This window comes from Oncorhynchus gorbuscha, linkage group LG13 (genome assembly GCF_021184085.1).
Source record: "Oncorhynchus gorbuscha isolate QuinsamMale2020 ecotype Even-year linkage group LG13, OgorEven_v1.0, whole genome shotgun sequence".
NCBI classification, from domain to species: Eukaryota; Metazoa; Chordata; class Actinopteri; order Salmoniformes; family Salmonidae; genus Oncorhynchus; species Oncorhynchus gorbuscha.
Window position 1 is genome coordinate 53,200,881 of NC_060185.1, and position 16,733 is coordinate 53,217,613.

A 16,733-nucleotide genomic window follows, 5' to 3' on the forward strand; every position below is an offset into this window, starting at 1 on the left:
AATTACAGTAACAGTGATTTAGCTCATCTGGTAGGCTCGTGTCACTGGGCAGCTCGTGGCTGTGCTTCCCTTTGTAGTCTGTAATAGTTTGCAAGCCCTGCCACATAAGACTGGCGTCAGAGCAGGTGTAGTATAATTCAATCTTAGCCCTGTATCGACGCTTTGCCTGTTTGATGGTTCGTCGCAGGGCATAGCAGGATTTCTTGTAAGCTTCCGGGTTAGAGACCCGTACCTTGAAAGCAGAAGCTCTACCCTTTAGCTCAGTGTGAATGCTGCCTGTAATCCATGGCTTCTGGTTGGGGTATGTACGTACAGTCACTGTGGGGATGACGTCCTCAAACAGGTGATCTAGAATGGTTTTCCCTCTGGTAGCACATTTAACATGTTGATATAAATTTGGTAGAACTGATTTAAGTTTCGAAGACCCCAAGCATACTTACAAAAGTTGTGGAAAAATGGCTTAAGGATAACAAAGTCAAGGTATTGGAGTGGCCATCACAAAGCCCTGACCTCAATCCCATAGAAAATTTGTGGGCAGAACTGAAAAAGCGTGTGTGAGCAAGGAGGCCTACAAACCTGACACCAGCTCAGTTACACCAGCTCTGTCAGGAGGAATGGGCCAAAATTCACCCAACTTATTGTGGGAAGCTTGTGGAAGGCTACTCAAAACATTTGACCCAAGTTAAATAATTTAAAGGCAATGCTACCAAATACTAATTGAGTATATGTAACCTTCTGACCCACTGTGAATGTGATGAAAGAAATAAAAGCTGAAATAAATCATTCTCTCTACTATTATTCTGACATTTCACATTCTTAAAATAAAGTGGTGATCCTAACTGACCTAAAACAGGGATTTTTACAAGGATTAAATGTCAGGAATTGTGAAAAACTGAGTATTTGGCTAAGGTGTATGAAACTTCTGACTTCAACTGTATGTATGTGTGTGTATTTATATATATATTTTTTATATATATACAGTTTTATGTATTTAAAAAAATTATATATACATATATGTATTTTAAAAAACATTATATTTAAAAAAATATATATATTCATATATATGCATTATGTAAAATTATATATATACATATATGTATTTTAAAAAAGTATATATATATATATATGTATAAAAAATTATATATATATATTTTATTATATATATATATTTTAAAAAATTATATATATATATATTTTTTTAAAAATACATATATATATAATTTTTTAAAATACATATATATATAATTTTTTAAAATACATAAATGTATCCATAACTGGAAAGTGGTGCAAAGGTGCATTGGGTACTGCTTCAGCAGGAGCTAGCTACCATTCATAGCCACGACGTAGTCTTCGAGTCCTTGAACTTTTGGTTGTTTACGTACAATTGTTCGTCTAATGGTCGATAATTCTGCTTCTCTGCTCGGAGCCTTTTGAAAGTGGGGCACAGGGCACGTCGCCTCCCCACTATTTCATGAGGAAATAGTTCATTAATAGAGAACGTGGTGTTCTTCAGCTCCCTACCCTGTTGTAACAAGGCAATCTCCATTTTGTAGTGAATTAGCATTAGGTGAGTGGTGGCTTTCAGATTGAACATGGGTGGGCGTGAAAAATACACCCCATCTTTATGTGAATCAGTTAAAGTGTGCATATATATATATATATATATATATATATATATATATATACATACACACACACACAGACACACACACATATACAGTGAAGAGGTGACTCCGGGATGCTGGTCTTCTAGGCAGAGTTGCAAAGAAACAGCCATCTCTCAGACTGGCCAATAAAAATAAACATTAAGATGGGCAAAAAAGCAGACACTGAACAGAGGATCTCTGCCTCTAAGGCCAGCATCCCGGAGTCACCTCTTCACTGTTGACGTTGAGACTGGTGTTTTGAGGGTACTATTTAATGAAGCTGCCATTTGAGGACTTTTGTGAGGCGTCTGTTTCTCAAACTTGATAGGACAAGTACATTAGACTCTTGCTCAGTTGTGCACCGGGGCCTCCCACTCCTCTTTCTGTTCTGGTTAGTGCCAGTTTGTGATGTTCTGTGAAGGGAGTAGTACACAGCATTGTACGAGATCTTCAGTTTCTTGGCAATTTCTCGTATGGAATAGCCTTAATTTCTCAGAACAAGAATAGACTACTGATGCTCCAGATACTCAACTTGTCTAAAGGAAGCCAGTTTTATTGCTTCTTTAATCAGAAGTTTTCAGCTGTGCTAACATAATGGCAAAAGGGTTTTCTTCTAATGATCAATTAGCCATTTAAAATGATAAACTTGGATTAGCTTACACAACGTGCTGTTGGAACACAGGAATGATGGTTGCTGATAATGGGCCTCTGTACGCCTATGTAGATATTCCATTAAATTTCAGCCCATTCCAGCAACAATAGTCATTTACAACATTAACAATGTCTACACTGTATTTCTGATCAATTTGATGTTATTTTTATGGACAAAAAAAGTTGCTCTTCATTCAAAAACAAGGACATTTCTAAATGACCCCAAACTTTTGAACAGTAGTGAGTATATATAACACTTTGAAAAAGACCCAAGACACTTTACAATAGTGACTGGGAAAAGAATTCAAATATCTCAAACCACATGGTACAAAACAGGAATAGGGTTGAAGAATGTTGCGTTGTAGCGGTGGAGGAAGCCAAGGAAATACCCACCCAGTATCTACTCCTCTAAATCAGATAACATAGGCCAAGGAGGGGATATAGAAAGAGGGGGCATGCCCAGCTTAAATAACCTCAAATAACCTCATAGTGATGTGCAGATTTAATGCCCTGTCATGAAAAAAACTGTACCTTGTTGTGAAAATCTATATTTAAATCTGCTTGAATGAATGTGGCTCATAGCGTGTCAGTTTCATCAAAGCGCTTCTCTGCACGTGTGCCCTCTCCTTCCCAATCACCCACAGCTCACGTTTCTACTCTCACATTGCACAAACAGCCATTATAGCCATTCAGCCAACCCACAGCCAATAGAGTGCCTAGTAGTCCCCTGCATCACAGGAAGCAAACATGCTATTGGCTGCCACTGCCAGTGAGGCTGTAAGTGGGAGGGTCTAAATTATGTAAACAATTTAAGCCAGGCAGCAGGGGGATGTAGGGGCTGCTAGAGATAGAGAACAACGAATAATATACTGGTGAGTATGTCGAGAGATCTAGTGTGGTTGAGGACAGAGAGATGGAGATAAAAAAGGACAGGGAACAGAATAAAATACTTTGTACAATTTACCATGGAAACGTAAGAGAAACCCCTTTCCTATCCTGCTGACTAATGCTGACAGGGAACAAGGAGGGGGTTGGGGGGTGATAAAAATGAACAAACACAAAGGGTTGAGCACTTAGAGCGACAAAACAGCTGTTCCTCCATTTTAACGGGGAACTGACACAGGTCCTTATCACGGTGGTCCACTCCGCATGTGCATTTGTCAGGATGACATTTGTTTTTCCCAAAAGGGGTCATTCTCTCCCCCCCTTCCCCCATCATCATCAAAACGACCCCGACAAGAGGCGAGAACAGCCACTGGCCCCACTAAACAATTAACATTTAAAAGAAAGATAGGATGATTATGAATAACAGTTCACGACATGCCATAATGAAATGCAATAATGAATCATGTCAAATAAGGTGCCACAGAATTGTTGTGACAGAACTAAGCTTGAGAAAAGACTACGTTATGACGAGGACAACCGCAAACACTTGGGATATTTAAATAATGGCAAGATGTTTAGCTGACTCTTCACAATTCTACAGACCTCTCCCAGGACCTCAACTACATCAACTTCAGGCTCATTACCCTTATGCCACAAACAAGACAGTGGGTGCTTTAAACTTGGATGCAGAAAACAAACAAGTTAAATAGCATGTGCTTTTCAAAATATTCAATATTTTATTGCAATAACTCAAACACACCCAGTCTGAGTGAGAAGTTGTGCAAAGAAAGATACATCCAATTCATCCTGGCCATTATGATAACAGAGCATCACATACATTCAACTACCACCACACAGACTCACCTGGATCTTGGCGAGCTCCAGCTGGTATGGGGCGACCTCTGTGCCTGGTAAAGTAGTGTCTCTGCTCGGCACGGCCCGGTACACAGGCCCAGGTACCAGGTAGTCCTTTCCCAAATCATGCTCTTTCATCTTCTTTCACCAACATAGGAGCTGACTGGCGTTTCCACTCTGTGCTTTGTTTTCAACTAATTGATATGGAACAAGGGGAGTCGTGTTTGGAAAACATGGACAATTAGACAATCAGTATTGTTATTAACAATGTTAAGTTGGATTGCTTGGTTGCATTTGCCAGGTTTTTGATGAAATGGTCAGCACCTCACCATCAAATAGGGTATTTTCCAATTAAGGACAGGAACGATGATCCCATCCTATCCATGAGCCTTCTAGGCTGCCTGGTATGGGGTGAGCGAGTGGAGATGGATGACTCAGAAATGCTCATGTTTTTTTCGATAGCACAGCAATATAACTGGTGATGCAGAGGCTGTACCGGTTACCACTGATACTGTCCCAAATATATACAGATGTTGCAGAGGGGCCAACTGCAAACTAGAAGGGTTATCCTCAAATGTTTTTAGGCCAGCTATTTCCGACATGGATTAGGGGGGTATTTTTGAAAAGCTCGTCTATTTCCAAGCTTTCTTGCTACGCATGTGTCAGATTCCCTGCCCATATATTACAAAAAAACAGAAGGGTACATGAAGTTCCGGATTATTTGTATTAGGGTGGGGGGGATACGTGACATAATCGGAGGATTCAATAATGTCGATGTGGCCATTTGAATTTATACATTTGAGAACATTATGTAAGCCAACTTCATAGTGTCAACACACGATTCTTCAATTTGGCCTCTATTTATAAAATCGACCTAAAAAACTAAAAGGGAAAACAACCATTTCTTCACGAACCCCGTGACATACGACACCGCTTCGGACTGAGCTGTACAACCTGAGCATCGTTGCAAAAGAAGCATCCTCAAATATCTAAAATCATCAAATTTTGTATGGCCGCTTTGGCAGAACCCGATTGACGGAACTAACAATCAACCTTTTCAGGACTATGCTACTATGCGCAAAACGTTTAGGTTTTATAAAACGTAAGCATGCAAAATGTCACTATAAAATATGAAGTCTACCGATTATACAATCTTGTACGTCTAAAAATATATATATTTTTAAGTGAATAAAATGAGAATCTCGTTGACAAATACCTGCGTCTCGTTGTCAGCCAGCAGAACCCGATCAGTGGCCACAGAATAACAATTTATTTATAAAGCTGCTCTTTGATGCAGTCGCTGTGTTACTGTAACGGAAATGTAGTTCAAGAAAAATACCTAATAATTTACGGGAAGAGGTGGCTACAATCCAGGAGACTACAGTTCCCAAGTGCGCTTGATGGCGAGCACTGAAATTGTAGGTGTAATTTATGCTCTGCTATCATCCTGCCCCTGTAGTCTGGATGCTGCATTGGCACATTGAAGTAGAATATTCATTCAACAAATGTTTATTTTTCTATTCCGGGATTGCGAATTAACTTCCATCGGTTGATCTCCTTGGCACAAATTGGGTCCTTGTGCGCTGCATACTTAGGCAGTTTGCAGTTATTTTGACAATTTAAGGCACACGGAAAGACGCCGTCAACAGTATCAACGTTTTGAGTGCAAAAGAGCGTAAATTCACAAACACCGAGTATTGTATGCCAATTTTAGTAATTAAAATCTATTTAAAAAGTTGTATTTGTCATATTCGCCATGTTGCCCATTTATATTGTTCCTTTTGACTCACCTTATGTCCTCCCAACCTGGCCTCAGATCATTTCGTATTGTTCTGTATGTAAATCTGAGATACTCCATTTAGTTTGATATGTTCAGTTATGGCATTTATTGATTTGTGGATGTCCATCACCCATTTCGTATTATACGTTAAAATTTGCTAAGCGTTTATGTTACAAATTCTAGCTAGGTGGCTTAAGTTAGCTAGGCTAGGAGTACGTTTAGACGTTAGCTAACATGTACTCTTTAACCTAACATGCTATGTCATTGCAAAGTAGAAAGTAGTTGAAAAGTTGCTAATGGCATAAAATGCTAAAGTTGTCTGTGACGAGATAATACGCACGCCCATCCACCCAGACCTTATACACATGCCCTGACCAACCATCTTCCTTTCATTTCTGGTTTAAGTAACCACCGGTTTTGTGCAACCATATCCAATGAAGTGTCTCGGATTTACATACAGAATACGAAACGCTCTTAAAACCAGGTTGGCTCTATGAGAGCCGCAGTATTCCCTCTTGAAATCAGTCCTATATGCGATCGAAAACAGGTAGGCTGCAATTGTTAAATATATATCCCATTTGACTGAAACCTTAGTTTCTGCCCAATACATTATTAACTAAATCTTTAGCTAGTCTATTTACCATTAGGAAGGTCATAATCTCACATTTCGTTTTAGAACATTTGGCATTACCTCCAACCGGCCTCACATCCGCAGACCACATGTAACCACACCAGCCCAGGACCTCCACCTGCAGGGTTTTCAGACCAGCCACCCGGGACAGCTGATGAAACTGGAGGAGTGTTTCGGTCTGTAATAAAACCCTTTTGTGGGGGAAAACTCATTCTGATTTGCTGGGCCTGTCTCTCAAGTGGGTGGGCCAAAGCCCTCCCAGGCCCACCCATGGCTGTGCCCCTGCCCAGTCATGTGAAATCCATAGATAAGAGCCTAATAAATTCATTTCAATATACAGATTTGCTTATTTTAACTGTATCTCAGTAAAATTGTCATCAAAAATACAATATTAGTTTGATATTTTCATATGTATACCTTTTGAATGTGCAGCTGGGCTTTTTGTCAAGAAATAACATAATGCTGGTCAGCGCATCTAAATTGCAATACAGTAAATTTAAATTAAATTATGTGCCAAGCTTAGCAATGAAGCAGTGGAAAAAAAGAGTTGATAGTTGTGTCATATTGAAATAATTAAGTGCAGGTGCCAATTGCAAAGTAGAGGTTTGAGCTATGGAGACTTGGCACCCCCATAACAAATCCTGGACGTCCGTGTTTTGTCAATATATTTTTGTAAGTTTTTGACACCATACCGGCTTTGAAACACTGAGGAACAGAATTTAGATCTGTACACAAAGAATGCCGGACAGGGTATTTGAGGTTTTAAACTAATACTATGAAATAGCCATCCCTGAGGTTTAGAATTGAGACCCTGTTACCCAACTGTGCATATGAAAAATGTATTAGCAAGGCAAAATTATTTCCCCTGATTAAACCAACAAAGACATTGACCTATACCGTTGTCCAATCTTAATTTTATTGAGTTTTAATCCTCAAAATCCAGCACTATTCAGGAAGCACAACAGTAACTTGTTTATGTGTAAAAACACTTGACTGGTCAAGAAAGAATGAAGGTTAACTAAACAATAAATATTGTAAAGCCCTGAAAATAACATTATTTGAAAATGTGTTCACCCCTCCCCCATGCCATGCTACCGTAGAGGCCAGTGATGGATTCACACCCTCCCAACTGCCAAGAGAACACAGAACACCAATTGTGGACCTGACTTGTTTATTGTATGTACACAAAAACAGCACATTACACACGAGATGGGTACAGCATCTGAAAGAAAAGCAGAGAGAGCAGTGAGTGGAGTTCATAGGCACCAAATCAATACAAACCACAGCAATACAGTGAGTGGGAAATTGGCTTTTCCAGATGTTTTTCCAAGCACTTGCCCAATATGTAGTGGTCATGTAGGAAAGGTGGAAAGGTGGAGAGGGTATTAAAGTATTAAAATGGGGCCTACATCATTCTTATCACTAAAAACAATCCATTAAGTAGCATTTAAATAAACCTAATGAAAAGGTTAGTGATTTCTTTGCTCAAACTTTTGTAAGGAAAACAGATCCTTTATTTTTCAGCAGTGGGTTTCCCACAGCGTTTGTAGCTTCAGTAGTACGTTGTTTCTCCCCACAACAATAATAAGTAGTGCCTCACGGTGTAACGCTGCCCATGAAACATTTCAAGGAAACCGACGTGCCTTTCAGGGAAATCCTACCCTTTCTCAACATAAAATGTATGATCTACAGCACCACCCCAACATCTGAAAACTTTATTTTTATCTCAGCATCTCCCAGCTGGCCTCATACACAACCAGTCACTGGACATGTCCGAATACCCATTCAAGCGTACTATATACTTCAACTGCATACTCGTTTTGGCGTTTGATGTAGTAGAATTAACTAGTCTTTACCAACTCCCATGCCTTGACAACAGCCGATAAGCAGCGCATATGGGGCGGCAGATAGCCTAGTGGTTAGAGCATAGTGGTTAGAGCATTGGACTAGTAACCGAATGTTTGCAAGATCAAATCCTCGAGCTGACAAGGTAAAAATCTGCCTAGTTAAATAAAGGTAAAATAAATAAAAAATATATACTCACACAATTTAGTACCCTACAGGGCTTGACAATTAACTTTTGCCACTTCTCCAGAGGACAGAACTTTATATATATAAAAAAATAAATAAAACTTGTCCACTAACCCTAACCCCCCAAAATGGTCCGCAATACAATTTTTACATCATTGTATGATGCAGGGAACCACTTTCCTACTATTTAACATAGGAAATCAGACAAAAATGAAGGCTACACTCTGCTTATTGGATTTGCATATTCAAGCCTGTCTCAAAATACAACAACTGCCCCTTTAAAACCCCTAGAGTCGATTGATGGACCAGTGCGTCAATCAAAAAAACGCTAACAAATTTGTTAGAGATATGTTTCTTTGAACGGGCTGTGTCTCAATTCGCATCCGCCGATGGCAGCCTTCCACATCTGCAGTGGAAGGCAGCCGAGCAAAAGCAGTGTTTGTCAGACTGAGGAGTCCTAAAAAATAAGCATTTTCACGAAAACATATACTGTATGAACAGTTTGGCCTACAAAACTATTATGACTACTATATGGAAAATGGGAGACTCACAAACACAATGGTGTCCTCAGTTTTGCTCTATGACCCCCACCACAAGTGTCACGGGACTCATTTTAAGGTTACAGTTAAAATAATAAATGGAAGTATTGGGGTAGTTTTGTGCCTAACCAAAAAAGGGTTGTTAAATAGTGTAAAGAAATTACATTTAAAAAATCCTGAGCTTTCTTATATCTCCTAGATATAGGACAGAAACAAACTTGTTCCTAAGATTATTTTTTGACTGTCTTTTACCATTTATGAATGTTTTATTCAATGCATTTCTATAGACTACAGTAGTAAAAGCCAAATTCAATATTTTATCATATCATTTTGGGCAACCTAAAGGGGTGCTAAAATTGAAAATCAAATAGCTAAACGATCCACAGTATGACCATCTTAAAACAATTCCATAAAATAATTCCCGCCAAGCTCAAAATTAGCAGCGTTCCGTCGTCCCTGGGACAAAAAAAACAACATTTGAAATAGACTGGAACGACAGATACAAAATTCATAGAACTATGTAAAATGTTAAAAGCAATGAGGCTTTTATTGACCAAGTTTAAATTTCTTCATATTATAAGCCTAACAATGCACACATTGGCTGTGCGAGAATGTTCCAAAATGCAATTAGCAGGAAAACACTTCAGTCTCGGGTCATGAGCATTTGATCTAAATGAACCATGCCTCGAGTATGTCGAATGAATCAAGCTTTTCGACATTAATGATAATTAACCCTCCTTACATTTTTCAAACATGACTGGCATTTAGCCTTCAATCTATATTCTTTCAACATGTCGAGCCCTGCGCTGGTATGGGTATTCGGACATGGCCACGGTCTGCAGCCCAGAACCAGACTGCAGCGAGACTGGGCAGGTTAATAAGCTGCAGGAAACAGTGGGATTATATCTTTCATAGTCAAAAAGATAGAAAACAAGTTACACAATGACATTATCGAGAGACACTGAAGACATCTAGAGTGCATCATGTGATTTTAAACAACTATGGGCAGGTAAAGTGTAGTAAAGTGATTTGCCTGCTCAAAGGTGGTAAAAAAACAAACGTGCCAAACCAACCAAATTTAGGAAATGAAGCACGTTGCCATTCTACAAGTTATTTGTAATGGAAGTTGCATACAAAGTCATACTTTTCATCCAAAGTTTAAACCAATGAACAGAAGGCCTTTTCCCCTGACAAAATATTTTTAAAGAGGGGATCTGGAATTACATGGTAGTTCCTTGAACTACCAAAAGTTAAAGTATATCTAAATTCATTCCTAAAGTACCTCTCATATTAGACATTGTTGTTCAAGCCCTACAAAAAGCACACCTGAATTAAGTAATCAAAAGTCTACGGATTAGCTGTGTAGTTTATTCTACACTGTTGGTTTGCAGCACTTCCTTTGAGCTGTATTAGTTTTTGCTCAAACCCAGCACAGCGCAAAAAAAGGGCTGTGCAGGGCTAGAACAAAACTGGACTGTCTGCTGGGTCTGGAAGAAACCTTGCGCTAATCATCAGCGGAGAGCAGAAGAAGGTACCACTCACCACTCTGACTCTGTGTCCCATGGCCTTTGCTGGGAGGTTACTGCTGAACTTGGCCCGCACCATTCCACTGTTGCCATGAGCACGCATGACTTTGCCCCAGATTACCCGCGTCTTGTTGGGCTTGCCACCAGGAGTCACTGTGTTCCTGATGAGATTGAAGGAGACAGTGAGCAGAATCAGTCTTGTGTCATGGAACTAAATTAAAACAAGAACAAATGAACTAAAAATAAGCTTGCTGGAGGGTATGTGATGTGCATCCTGAGTAGACGCATGTCAAAGAGTGAGCGAGATATGTTGAAACCTCCTTTGGCTTGTCTTAAGTGCCAATTTGCAGGGTGGGGCCAGCCTCCCAGAACTTCCATGACATGTACGCTGAATGCAAAGTGACAGTGTGAAATATGTATTTGTCCTACAAGTCTTTAGTCTCTGAACAGTTGTGTTTTGTATCTTATCTCTTTAAATCGGTCTCTAATACTTGTTATATTCACTGAGTTGTCAAAGTAGGCTACTATTTCAACATTGTGTCAGGCCTAGTCTATACTAAATATATTTGAGGTTATCTACATTTTGAAATAGTCTCTGAATAGTTGTTTGCATTTTTACAGAAGTAAGAATAGCAGTCAAATAGCCTACTTTGTGTGGGTTTTGAAATAGTTTCTGAATATTGTCCTCTGGTCACATTATAATTATTTACATTTAAATATTACAAGTACAATTTAAGTAGGCAATTTAGTGACATTTACTCAAATTATTAAAGAACAGGTTGTGCCCTTTAAAACTAAGTTAACTTGTAATTGTAATTTGAGAAAATGAGCTTTACCTTATTCTCAGTAATCTACAGCAGCATTCTATAATTCTATTGGGGTCCTGTTATTTTTGAGAAACTGTGTACATAGTGATTTAAATGTTATGTAAATGCCAGTTGAAAGTACCAGCAGCCCCAAGTCAAAGCAGGTCCACTAAGGCCATGTGACGCACTGGAGGCAGGCCATGGAGGTGGAAACGCAAAAGCCCGTCTTTTTGTTAAAAAACTGCCGTGTCCTTAGTTGAAATTCGCAATTAAACAGAAGATGTAAAACTTACTTCTTAGCCTTGTAGACGTAAGCACAGCGCTTGCCTAGGTAGAAGTCAACCTCCTCCCGCGTGTACACTCCCTCCACCTTCAGCAGGGCGGTGTGCTCCCGCTGGTTCCTTAGGCCGCGCTTGTACCCGGCAAAGATGGCCTTGCTCCACAGTCTGAAATATTAAAAGAATACATAAACCAGAGCACTCAACCGGTGTATCATCAGTCCCACATCCTGGAGCCATAGTAATCCAGTCAGCAGTCAGTCAACCATATGCCCTAAACACTCAGCAGAATAAAACAACTCACAATTAAACAAACTACATTTAAAATTCAGTATAAACTAGCTTGAAACATTTACTTTACTAAGCTAAGTACTGACTCGCAAATATGTCTAGTAGCAACAAAAAATCTTGGTCGACAGTCGTTGTCCTGTGCTCTTGACCAATCGATTGGTCTAAATGTTTCAACATATATACAGACAGTTTCAATAAAATAAAAACAAAGCATCAGACAAGCTTAGTGTAAGCACACTGATTAATGATAATGGACACAAATGACTTAAAAGCTCAATGGTCACACTTAAAAAAGAAAGAAAAGGTGAGTGCCTGTGTGACTGGCGCAGGTTGTCTCATTCTCCCTACTGCAGCTAAAAAGGCACCACAGCAAGTGTATATTGCGCTGGCTATGCTTTAGCTAAAACAATTTAAGCCATTTAGTTTGTTTCTTTGGTTATCGAAATCCTTAACCCGTTACTCCTACCCCCTACTTTTTAGAACATTCTGTTAAAAATCACGCAACATTTCAGCGCCCTGGTACTCATGCCAGGAATATAGTATATGCATATGATTAGTATGTGTGGATAGAAAACACTCAGACGTTTATAAAACTGGTTAAATCACGGCTGTGACTATAACAGAACGTGCGTTTCATTGAAAAGTGCAGGAAAATCTGATCACTGAAAGTGGAAAAATATATCCATCCGCCGCTTCAACCCATTGTTATGGGCGAAAGACATTAAATAGGGCTGAGGTTGCAGTACCTACAGCTTCCACACGATGTCAACAGTCTTGTCATTTGCCAATTCTTTGTTTCTTGGTCAAACGAACAAGAGACAGGCTTTTTCTTCAGGTCTCCGACCGGATATTTTGGTTGAGAAATACACGGACAGTATTTCAAGACGGACCCCTATAGAAAACACTTGTCTCGTGATTAATTTGATCGCTTATTAACGTTTACTAATACCTAAAGTTGCATTACAAAAGTATTTCGAAGTGTATTGTGAAAGTTTATCGTTGACTTTTTGAATTTAAAAAAATGACGTTACGTTAGGAAACGCTATTTTTTTCCGTTTATCACAGTCTTCATAGATCGATATCTAGGCTATATATGGACCGATTGAATCGAAAAAAAGACCCAATAGTGATTACGGGACATCTAGGAGTGCCAACAAAGAAGATGGTCAAAGGTAATGAATGTTTTATATTTTATTTGTGCGGTTTGTGTAGCGCCGACTATGCTAATTATTTTGTTTACGTCCCCTGCGGGTCTTTTGGGGTGTTACATGCTATCAGATAATAGCTTCTCATGCTTTCGCCGAAAAGCATTTTAAAAATCTGACTTGTTGCCTGGATTCACAATGAGTGTAGCTTTAATTCAATACCCTGCATGTGTATTTTAATGAACGTTTGAGTTTTAACTAATACTATTAGCATTTAGCGTAGTGCATTTGCATTTCCAGAGCTCTAGATGGGACGCCTGCGTGCCAGGTAGGAGCAAGAGGTTAAGAACAAATTCTTAATTACAATGACTGTCTACCATTATTATATGATGCTGATGGCCCGCTATGAACATGACGAAGAACAATCTGGCCATATAATAATAATATAATATATGCCATTTAGCAGACGCTTTTATCCAAAGCGACTTACAGTCATGTGTGCATACATTCTACGTATGGCGTTACAAGCGCCATGCTCTACCAACTGAGCTATGGAAGAACTTCCCTAGCCAGTTTTCTACATCTGCATTGCTTGCCGTTAGGGGTTTTAGGCAGGGTTTCTGTATAGCACTTTGTGACATCTGCTGATGTAAAGAGAACTTTATAAATACATGAGATTGATTAGACTGGTGGAAATCTGTCCTTTTGTCTGATGAGTCCAATTTTGAGATTTTTGGATCCAACCGGCGTGTCTTTTGAGACAGTATGTGAACGGATTCTCTCCACACGAGTGGTTCCCACCGTGAAGCATGGAGGACGTATGACAGTATAGGGGTGCTTTGCTGGTGAAACTGTCATGGAATTATTTAGAATTCGAGGTATAATTAACCAGCATGGCTACCACATCATTCTGTAGCGATACGCCATCCCACCTGGCTTACGCTGAGTGGCACTATCATTTGTTTTTCAACAGGACAATGACCCAAGACACACCTCCAGGCTGTTTAAGGACTATTTGACCAAGGGGTGATGAGTGCTGCATCAGATGATCTAGCCGCCACAATCACCCGACCTCAGCCCAACTGAGATGGTTTGGGATGAGTTGAACTGCAGAGGTTAGGAAAAGCAACCAACAAGTGCTCAGCATATGTGGGAACTCCTTCAAGACTGTTGGAATTGCATTCCAGGTGAAGCTGGTAGAGAGAATGCCAAGAGTGTGGAAAGCTGTCAAAGGCAAAGGGTGGCTACATTAAAGAATATCAAATATATTTAGATTTGTTTAAGGGATGCACGATATATCGGTAAACATATCAGAATCGGACGATATTAGCTAAAAATGCCAACATCGGTCCGATGTCCAGTTTAACGATGATGGGCAAAACCAATGTCAAAGCAGATGTGCATACCTATAACGTAGGCCCATGACCTAATAAGGCCACGACAAATATAGCGCGACACGCGCAACACCGCATTCCTAACCTAGCCAAAAATGTCTGCTGTGTGGATCGAGCAGTCAACAAGTGCAGCAGTCATTTGAAAAAGTAAGAACATTTCAGCGAGACAACGCAAAGGTGAAATCCTTTAACGCCAAGATAATGGAAATCATTGCCTTTGACAATCAACCGTTCTCTGCCTAGGATGAGGTTGGCATTCGCCGAATGGTCGAGCACTGGTACACACTAGCAAGTAGGCGCTATTTTTCAGATGTTGCCCTACCGGCGTTACACAGTACTGTTGAAACACACATCCATGAGCTACTTGGTTTGGGCATCACTGCTATTAGCTTCACAACAGGTGTAGCTTTCATTTGCTATCTTGCATGTGTGATTTAATGAAAGTTAGATTTTTAGTCATTTATTTGAATTTGGCACTCTGCATTTTCCCTGGCTTTTGGCCAGGTAGGACGCTCCACATATCCCAGAGAGGTTAACTGACTTGCCTAGTTAAATAAATAAGCATTAGGCTATTGATTATAGACATAAATAAATTGGGGTTTCCACTGTCCTCAATTGTCTTAGACAATTACGTGTGCAAGTGTTGCAAAATAAATTAACAAACATATTTTTTCAATCATTGCACCCACACCAGGCGCAAAAATAGAGGTTGCTTCTATTTGTGGCACAGAACGCGCTTGCAAGTCCTGCCTCTCATCTCCTCATTGGCTTTTAGAAGCATTTGCGCACATGCCATCTCCTCATTGGTTATACCCACGTGGGTGACTGAAAGATGAACGGAGGTCAGTGGTGGTAATACACCGTATGAAAGTTAGTTGCCAATCGCCATATGATGTCCAAAAGAAAATGCCTGGAAGGAGATTTGACTAGAAACAATTCGGTTGACTGTTTAATGTGTGGATTAATAGTCAGTGTATAGGATTTTGTGCATTTAATTTTTTTAAATAACGTTTATATCCCAAGACAAATTAGCTTACGTAAATTGAATGGTTTTCGCGACCTGTCCCCAAATTAATATAATTGGTTCAGATTGTTTTGATATTTCAACCTGCATTGTGATCGCGTTTGGTGTGGGGGGACTAAATCAAATTTGGCACAAGCGTCCGGTTTGGGTAAGCTTATTTTGTAAAAAAATAATATTTAGTGTTACACCACTCTTTTTTACATAATCTATACTATTTCAGTACCACATATCTTGGTGATGGCCTGTGCCACCCACAATGCATTAGTCCCCTGGCTGATTCTCGCCTGTCTCAGTGGTCTTGCTCACCATAGAAAACATATGCTCGACTAAAGAAATCTCGGTCGACCAACAGCCTATCAACCAAATAGGGTCAGCCCTAAACAACTCAGTATCATTAGTGGTAGGCTAACATTGGCTACTCACCTTCCTGGCATCTTGAGTCTATTCCCAGGCACGGAAAAACCTAATGAGAAAAAATGTAATGTAGTATGGTCTCGACCTGAACGTGATATAACTTAGAACACTACATAGCTCACGTTAGCTAGCTACAAACACGTTAAAGACTAGGACATTGACGAGATCTCATTGGGTCCTAATGGCTGTCGCTAACTAGCCACAGTGGTAGTGTTTGTCCGTTAAATCACCAACACACAAAATAAGGGAATACTTTTGTATCCTAATTAACATTGAAATACTTAGGCTAACTATAGATGCATTTGGTTAACCTCATCCCTGCACTCCGGCGCTTGCCCATTAGTTTCGTAAAACTATCTAAGTTATATCTTCGTCATCACACCCTCTCGGACTCAAAAACCAGACTACATGACAAGCGTAAGTATATTTAACGTTAAAATGACGTACATTTATGCCCAAAGTATACTTAATAACGTTGACATTTCGATTTTAGAAAATTGACTTTTTATATTTCTCACCTGCACTGTAAGAAAAATGGAGGAAAAGGAAGTCGGAACGGAATGCTGGGAAATGTACGTAGTCGGTGACGACAGAGGCGCATGATTGTGATGGGTATTCCGGCTCTTTTCAGTGAGCCGGCTTGTTCGGCTCAGCTCACCAAAATGAGCCGTCTCTCTTGGCTCTCAAACGGCTCTTAAAAAAAAAACAATGTTTTGTATTTTTTTCAAGTCAAACAGTTTGGGATAGTTTGACTATGATTGGTGTTAAACAATTCTAATTAAATTATTAAAACATACTCTACCTTAACCACAATGTATTTAAAAATGCATTGGTTTG

At 39.6% G+C, this 16,733-nt stretch overlaps 2 protein-coding genes across 8 annotated transcripts in view; both read right to left on the bottom strand.

Moving 5' to 3' along the window:
- abcc5 (ATP-binding cassette, sub-family C (CFTR/MRP), member 5) overlaps positions 1 to 5,389 on the bottom strand; it is a 60,585-nt gene extending 55,196 nt beyond the window's left edge. For 6 of the 7 annotated variants that reach the window (XR_006831376.1, XR_006831378.1, XR_006831377.1 and 3 more), the window contains exons 1-3: positions 5,254 to 5,389; positions 4,367 to 4,438; positions 4,047 to 4,231 (exon numbers count right to left, since the gene is read on the bottom strand). Coding sequence is in view for 4 of the 7 variants with exons in the window: in XM_046294984.1 (XP_046150940.1) it covers positions 4,047 to 4,175 (129 nt within the window). In the remaining 3 variants the exon portion in view is untranslated. The remainder of the gene's footprint in view (positions 1 to 4,046; positions 4,232 to 4,366; positions 4,439 to 5,253) is intronic. The other variant, XM_046294985.1, reaches the window with a different exon arrangement.
- A 2,213-nt stretch (positions 5,390 to 7,602) lies between these two features.
- On the bottom strand, positions 7,603 to 16,517 carry rpl35a (ribosomal protein L35a). The gene is made up of 5 exons (XM_046294990.1): positions 16,415 to 16,517; positions 15,906 to 15,945; positions 11,644 to 11,796; positions 10,561 to 10,705; positions 7,603 to 7,670 (listed from the first exon to the last, which is right to left on the bottom strand). The coding sequence occupies exons 2-5, from the start codon at positions 15,914 to 15,916 to the stop codon at positions 7,647 to 7,649; spliced, it is 333 nt and encodes a 110-aa protein (XP_046150946.1). The 5' UTR covers positions 15,917 to 15,945; positions 16,415 to 16,517; the 3' UTR covers positions 7,603 to 7,646.
- Between the last annotated feature and the right edge of the window lie 216 nt (positions 16,518 to 16,733).

What these genes read in the sequence shown, in the direction of transcription:
- rpl35a (XM_046294990.1), bottom strand. An exon ending in TACGTCTACAAGGCTAAGAA is followed by an intron (nt 10,706 to 11,643) that starts GTAAGTTTTACA and finishes CAATCTCATCAG; the next exon opens with GAACACAGTGACTCCTGGTG. An exon ending in TGGGACACAGAGTCAGAGTG is followed by an intron (nt 7,671 to 10,560) that starts GTGAGTGGTACC and finishes CTTTTCTTTCAG; the next exon opens with ATGCTGTACCCATCTCGTGT.